At 38.0% G+C, this 7788-nt stretch overlaps 1 protein-coding gene across 2 annotated transcripts in view; it reads right to left on the bottom strand.

Moving 5' to 3' along the window:
* The window catches only part of Npepps (aminopeptidase puromycin sensitive), an 85438-nt gene that overhangs the window by 33764 nt on the left and 43886 nt on the right, over window positions 1-7788 (bottom strand). For both annotated transcript variants that reach the window (XM_031355078.1, XM_031355079.1), the window contains exons 5-9: window positions 7377-7484; window positions 4813-5013; window positions 4181-4277; window positions 4036-4069; window positions 3159-3273 (exon numbers count right to left, since the gene is read on the bottom strand). In XM_031355078.1, the coding sequence (XP_031210938.1) occupies window positions 3159-3273; window positions 4036-4069; window positions 4181-4277; window positions 4813-5013; window positions 7377-7484 (555 nt within the window). The remainder of the gene's footprint in view (window positions 1-3158; window positions 3274-4035; window positions 4070-4180; window positions 4278-4812; window positions 5014-7376; window positions 7485-7788) is intronic.

Raw genomic sequence — 7788 nt, forward strand, 5'->3', positions numbered from 1 at the left:
AAAAAAAAAAAAAAAGAATTTGATCAGGCATGGTACTACATACCTTAGTGCCAGTACTTAGGAAGAAGAGACAGGTGGTCTCTACAAATTTTGGGCCACCAGCTCTACATAGCAAGTTCCAAAGTCAGCCAGGGCTACACAGTGAGACCATTTCAAAAATAAAAATAAAAAATAAAAAATAAATAAAAATGAAAAAAAAATTAAAAAATTAAAAAAAGAAAAGAAGAAGAGGAGGAGGAAGAGAAGAAAGAAAAAGTTTAGTGAAGAATGTCGTGTCAATCTCCTTCCCTTACTGTCCAGCAAGAAAAATTTATTTTTTTAAATCTGTTTATATATTTATATCCCAAATGCTGCCCCCTTCACAAGATACTTTCCTTTAAAATATTTATTTATTTATTTATTTGAGTATGCCGTCAATCTCTTCGGACACACCAGAAGAGGGCATCAGGTCCCGTTACAGATGGTTGTGAACCACCATGTAGTTGTTGGGAATTGAACTCAGGACCTCTGAAAGAGCAGTCAGTGCTCTTAACCACTGAGCCATCTCTCCAGCCCCAAGAGAAAGATTCTTGAGTTTACTGCAAAATGGGCATCAGGCTGGGCAGTAAATCAGAGGGCTATCTGCAGCCAAGAATTTCTTTTAAATCCCAAACCAAACGACAGCTCTCCCAGCCAAATGAGAAAGGTGGAAATCAAACATGCAATGACTGGGAGAAACAGTGACCTGGGTTTCTATTTCTAAATAAAGAGGAATGTAGTACAGCCCCAAGGACTATGTAAATCTAGCAGAAATATCACGCACAGCAGGAAGCAACTCAAACACAAATGACATTTAAGGATTTATGAAATAGAAAATTCACATCTAAGAATGCATACTGAGTTGAATAGTGGTTGAATATCCAGAAATTAAGGTCCTTATCTAGAAACATTAAACCTTTTTATCCCATTTGTACAGAGGTAACACTATTAAATATGTGAGGTCTATGTATGTGGGTTTGATCACAGAATCTAATAAAGAATTTTCTGTATAATGAAAAAATAAAATAGTGACATGAAAAATTTAAGAACTATCTTTAGATAGTCTAATTTCATTGATGTTGATTAAACCTCTTAATACAGTAATATATGGATCCAAAACAGAGGCCTGAGAATTTTTTGTTGAATAGTAAAAAAGCACACAGTTTGCAAAGACCGAACAGTTTTAATATCAAGTAATAAGGGTTGTTTGTCAATTAGGTATTAATAAGCCTCACTGAGATAAGCTAGTTCAAAGCTACTGAACACTAATCGTTTGGAATTTCAGTCTATGAAACAATTGGCATCTAATAAAGACAGTTACATAAGCTCAGAAAAAAAGTTGTTTCACAACAACAAGCGTGTATTTTCTCTACCAAAATTTACTGCTGGTAATAAACAAACAAACAATTCTTCTCAATGTTGAGCACAAAATATTGGTAGGAATAACAGACTTGCTGTGTACCAAGAAAATACAAAATCAGGAATTGTAACACAAAAATCTAACCCTAGCACTCAGGAAGCAAAGGTACGAAGATATCTGTGAATTCAAGGCCAGCCTCGTCAGGTCTATATAATGAGGAACCCTAGGACAGCCAGGACTACACACAAAGACTGTCTCAAAACAAAACAAAAATCCGTGCGGTAGTGGCACACGCCTTTAATCCCAGGATTTGGGAGGCAGAGGTAGTCCACCTCTGAAGTTTAGGACAGCCTGGTCAACAGAACAAGTTCCAGGACAGTTCAAGGCTATGTAGAAAACCTTTAAAAAATAAAAAAAACACAAAAACAACAAAAGCCCCCCCAAACCAGAGGGAAAATAGAAATTTTTACATACATTTGAATGCAGGCATTAACTCATATAGTTCCAATGAAATTGTATTAGAAATAAAAAACATTGGGGTGGGAGAAATGGTTTAGCAGTCAGGAGCACTGAATGCTCTACCAGAGTCCCGAGGTTCAATTCCCAGCAACCACACAGCAGCTCCAAGATCTGACACTCTCACATAGGCATACAGCCAGACAAAACTCCAAGGCACATAAAGTAAAAATAAGTTATTTTTTAAAAGCCACCTAACCTATAAGAAACGTTTTAAGCATCAGAAGAAAAATGGAAGACTTATTTTCAGGGACTGACTTTCTTTAGAAACGTTCTTAGCTAGGTCATAGTTGAAACACATCTTACTTTTTTGTTCATTTCTAAGACACATGGACTTAACCAACATCCAAGGCAGGTTCAAATCTTTGGCAGCCTATGGTGCTGTCAAGGAATCTGGCTAAGTCCAGTCTCTAGTTCTTTCAGGGCACAGATAAGTCTAATTATTAAACCCTGTATTTCAAAACACTTACATAAATGGCTCCCAGGGGTAGAATTTTATTTACAGTAAAGGTAAAACATCAGAATTAACAAAATACATACAGTAACTGAAAACTCCGACTAGATAGTTAAAATTTTAGTTCAACTTTATTCTGCAGAATTTTAAAATTTTACTTCAAACTTCACCTTATTTTAGGCTAATACAATAATGACTCACATAACCACTTTTTGTTTCCATATAGTTCAACTTGTAAACTATACAACAAAGGTAACTTAAAGAACTAGTTAGCCTGCAATCTTCCTGAACAGTTCATTCCTTTTCTTCTAAGATAAGTTTTTCTCTCACCCAAATTAGTATCTTAACATTTCCCATTAGCAAACAAATTATAGTTATAGATATTTCCTGTTAAATAAGCATGGTCTCATCTCTGTTCTCATAAATCTCTTTTCTCTCTTCCTCTACCTCCTCTAGATGCCAGGGAACCTAAGGGCCAAAGCATGTTGGGCAAGTACCTAACCATTTAACTATCTGCATAGCCCTGATAAATGCTTTTGAAAATAGACCTTCTAAAAGAAAATGTTTCTTTTTATTTTGTTTTCCAAGACAGGGTTTCTCTGTGTTGTCCTGGATGTCCTAGAATGCACTTTACATACAAGTCTGGCCAGAGATTCATTCACCTGCCTCTGCCTCCCAAGTGCTGGAAGCAAAACAACACCAGCACAGAGCATATAAGAAAACTTGTAGCCAAATTTGAAAGAGTGTGGCCAAAATAATGTACAGCAGGACACAAATGGATATATTTGAGCACTTAAAAATATTAAATACCATAGTAACAAGATTTCCAAACCATTGATGGGCGAGCTCATGTCCCACAACCAGAGCGACCCACTGGCGGGATGAAGAACACGAGTTTTTTGGATCAATAAGCAATGCAGTTTCCCTGTGTTTAAAAAACAAAATGGTAAAAGCATTTCAATAAAAGCAGGCATAAAGAAGTGAAGGAGGTTCAGGCAATAAATCAATTGGCTTTATATTAGGCTCTCGCAATATCAAGTAAACATTTTCTTAGCAAATGTCAGATAAGTAGGGTCGAGGAAGTCTGAAGACTACGTTGATAGACTATGTACAACAGAGTATCAAAGATGTCCAAGTTTATCAGTGTGCTGTCCGGTGACTAGGAAGACTGCTAATCAGAGAAGACATAAGAAAGCAACAGCAAAAGACAGTCTAAAGTCCCAAAAAGGACACTGAGCAGGCTCCACAGAACTCAGCTCATCCAAAGGCAAGTGAAAGTGGAAGGAAAAACTGCTTACAGCCTCAGCCTCAGAACTTATGCAACCCACATGTTTGTATTGTGCTGACAGCCATGTAAAAATCTGCCTAGAAAATACAGAATCAGAGAGGCTCTTTATATTGGGCAATAGCTATGCAAACTCTTGAAACCACACTGGACATGACTCAGCCAAGTATACAGCTAAAAATGCTACAAGTACCAAATGCTCCCTTTAAAAATATTGTACCCTCAGATAGTAGCACCAGCGAGGGGAGTCGATCTGCATGCTTCAAATATTCATGAAACTCAGGAGAGGCAGAAATTTTTCCCAGAGCATAAAACAAAAAGCCACTCAACTGTGAATAGAGTGAAGCCTACATGAAATCGGTGATTTTTGAAAGAAGGCAGGGTAATGTATCATTAACATACCTATAAGTAACAAGGCCCCAGTTCTCCATGGCACCTTCATAAAATAAACAGAAACATTTATTGACATATATGCATACTTTTCCTCAAAAATCACAAAATTCAAATAAAGTCATACAACTCAGCAATAAAATGAAATTTACTTTACCAGCTGCAAAGTCAGCAATAGCAATGAGATCAATTTTAGGTAGAGGATAAGGAACATTGAAGTAGTCTTTATAAAAAGGCAAGGTTTTAGCAGCAACCTATAAAGTACAAAAAATAAAAACACCCGATGAATACTTTATTATAAGTCACACAGAAATCCACAAAGGAAACCTGCTTTAAGCCAAACTATCTTAAGCTTCTAGAAATGGATCCCAGTCTTCCTTTGAAGACTGTGTTCGCTACAAATGTTGTCGCTGATTTAACTCTAGCCTATTTATAAGTTGGTATGAATAATAACTATATACTTTCATGGTATTCCATAGAAAAACAAATTCTGTTTTTATATTATCTCTCTCTTTTCTCCAGAGCAAGAGGTATGAACTCACGACTTCATGCACTGTTAAACACAAACTCTCCCACTACCCTCAGCCCCGACTTTTGTATTCTCTGGATCATTGTCTTAGAAAATGTTAATGCAACAAGGATGGCACATCCAAAATTCTAATAAAAGTAAAATGAAAGCATCATAACAACTTTCCATGAAATCACAAATAATCGTATTAGTAAGTGATCTGATGTAAGCCCAGCCTGGAGCTGTGGTCTACTGGAGCAATTCTCTTCAAGGACATTTACCTCAAGCGCAAACTTTCCTTGCTCTGCTTTGCCAACAGGGGTGTAAACACGGACACACACACCATCTTTTGACCTTGTTTCTACAAAGTCATATTCACCCACAACAAATGCCACCAGATACGTAGACATAACAGGTGTGCGAGCAAATTTCACTTCCACTAAATTTTCATCATCAGGATACGGTTTCCTGTCAATTACATTCTTAAGGGAAAAACAAAAACAGAAAATGAGAAAAATTTAAGGAGATTTATATTGGTATTTCAGAGTAAATACTAGGCAAAAAGCTACAGGCTTAAGTATTTTTTTCCCTTTCCCTTTCTTAAAATGGTATTTTAACCAAGTTCATCACTGTTTTTATATTATGTAGGTCTCTGCTCTTAGGAGAAAATTTTCCTTCAGTGGGATGCTGGTGGTGCATGAGTCCCAGCACTCAGGAGGCAGAGGCAGATCCCAGAGAGTCGAGGCAAGTCTGGTCTACAGACCAAGTTCCAGGACAGTCAGAGCTACACAGAGAAACCCTGTCTCAAAGCCAAACAAAGGTCTCAATAACGATGTGCTCTTGGTTGGCCAGGATCTTGCTATGTAAACAAACTAGCCTCTAAGCCAGAGACCCACAATGCTGGAATCAAAGGTAGGCACCATCTTGTCTGGTCTTTGATAAAGTTCTTACACTAAGAAATTAGAAGCAAAGTGTTAAAACACCTAAGAACTTACTTAAAAAAAAGAAGATAACTTTTCTTATAAATAGTTTACATGGGGATAGAGCTTAAATAGCGAACATTGGGGATGCTTTCTTCCAGTTTTGTTTTTTGAGATAGGGTCTCACTATGCAGCTCTGCCTAGCTTTGAACTCCTCTCGAGATCCACTTGTCTCTGGCTCCCAATGTGCTGGTATTAAAAGCATGCACCACTACCCTGGCCCTGCATTAAGAGGTTTTAGGTTTTGTTTTGTTTTTTAAAAAAACATCAATACTTTTCAAGTAAAAATAAGGACAGGATAAAGTATATTAACAATAAAAGTGATTATAGAATCTTACATCTTAGAGGGTTTTAGTGAGTTCTAGATCCCAAATACCATGCCTCAACATTCTGTGAAGATGTGAAACTTCACCTTTGCCTATGGAGTTCCTAACATTTCCTCTGTGTTTAACAGCCCTGGCTTTCCTGGAACTCACTTTTTTGTAGACCAGACTGGCTTTGAACTCACAGAGATCCACCACTACAGTCCAACAGCACCATCCAGTGGCTCTCGGTTTCTTTTCTTTTCTTTGTGTAGTTGGTTCTGACAGTTCTCAGTTTCTTTTCTCTGTGTAGCCCTGGCTGTCCTGGAACTTACTCTGTACACCAGGCTGGCCTCGAACTCAAAAATCCGCCTGCCTCTGCCCAAGTGCTGGGATCAAAGGCGTGCGCCATCGCTGCCTGGCAGCTCTCAAGTTTCTTAAGACTCTATCCTTTCTTCCACAGAAGCCATATTTGTATTTAAGAAACAGACCTCAAATTCGTTCACACTAAAATGTAGAAGAGTGTTCCATTTAGTATACCGGTTTTCTTACTAGGAATTGATGAGAACAGCGTTTTCTACAGAATTCTTTCCACTAGTGAGTAGGCAAACGCTAGATGTTTTGTTATTTTTTTTTGGCCTTTGGTAAAGGGTCTTTAACCCAGCTGTTTTGAAACTCATTGTGTTGTCCAGGCTGGCCTTGAATTTGTAGCAAATTTTCTGCCTCAGTCTCTCAAGTGCTGGGATTACAGGCAAGAGTCACCATGCATAGCATGCTAATAGCTCTTAGCTCTCTCTCCAGAGTCAGAATCTAAGCCCTGCTGTCAATCTTAAACAACGTGACTTAGACAATAAAGTGTAAGAGTGAAAGCTTATCTTACTTAGGAATACGATCAGTAACAACATTAAAGAGCATATTTGAAAATATAATCTGCCAAAAAACTAAATATACTCTTGTTTTTGTTTTTCGAGACAGGGTTTCTCTGTATAGCCCTGGCTGTCCTGGAACTCACTCTGTAGACCAGGCTGGCCTCAAACTCAGAAATCCGCCTGCCTCTGCCTCCCAAGTGCTGGGACTAAAGGCTTGTGCCATCACTGCTCAGCTCTAGATATACTTTTTAATATAGCTATCACTTCTAGGATTTAATGAGAAAGCCAAGACACTTTTATTGCAGGTTATTTCACATATTAGTGTTCCTTATTTATATCCTTCAGTTTTAAAAAGAGATAAAAACAGCAGCTCATGGACACAAACCTAACACCTAAGAAAGTGAGGAAGGAGGTCAGGTGTGAGTTCAAGGCCAGTGTGAGCTACAGAGTGATTAACAGGCAGCCTTCGATACAGTGCACCCTGACTTAAACAAAACCACACAGTAAGAGTCTTGCCTTACTGTGGCTCTCCTAGGGGAAGTTCTTGAGGGGAAGCCATCAGAAGGCGGCTGAGGAAGGTAGGAACAATGCTTCTGTTAGTAGAAAGCACTATGCCAGGTGGTTTCACAACTCCTACTTAATCAACAAAGCAAACAGACCAGATACTAGTAAACGTTTATTAGCCCATACATACCATATTTGATAAAGCCACTCTGTCTTTAGGCACAACCAGCGAGATATCAAAAGTTGCTTTGATAGCAGGCTCATCCCAGCAAGGAAAAGCCCTCCGGGCATCAGTAGCCTTAAGGAAAAAATATAAACTCATATAAATACCATTTAATTAATCTCAGAGATTGTTTCATGAAATCATTGCCATTTTGCTATTGTTCATTAGTCAATTATTTCTCTTTTTTTTTTCTTTCCTTTTTTGTAAAAATTGTGTTTAATGAGTGTTTTCTCTGCATATATGTTTGTATGCCAAGCTTGTCCCTGGTACCCTCAGACACGAGAATAGGGCATCAGATCCCGTAGACCTAGAATTACAGATGGTTTTGAGTAGCCATGTGAGAGCTGGGAATTGAACCTGAGTTCTCTTGAAGATTAGT

Source organism: Mastomys coucha, unplaced genomic scaffold, assembly GCF_008632895.1.
Source record: "Mastomys coucha isolate ucsf_1 unplaced genomic scaffold, UCSF_Mcou_1 pScaffold5, whole genome shotgun sequence".
NCBI lineage: Eukaryota > Metazoa > Chordata > Mammalia > Rodentia > Muridae > Mastomys > Mastomys coucha.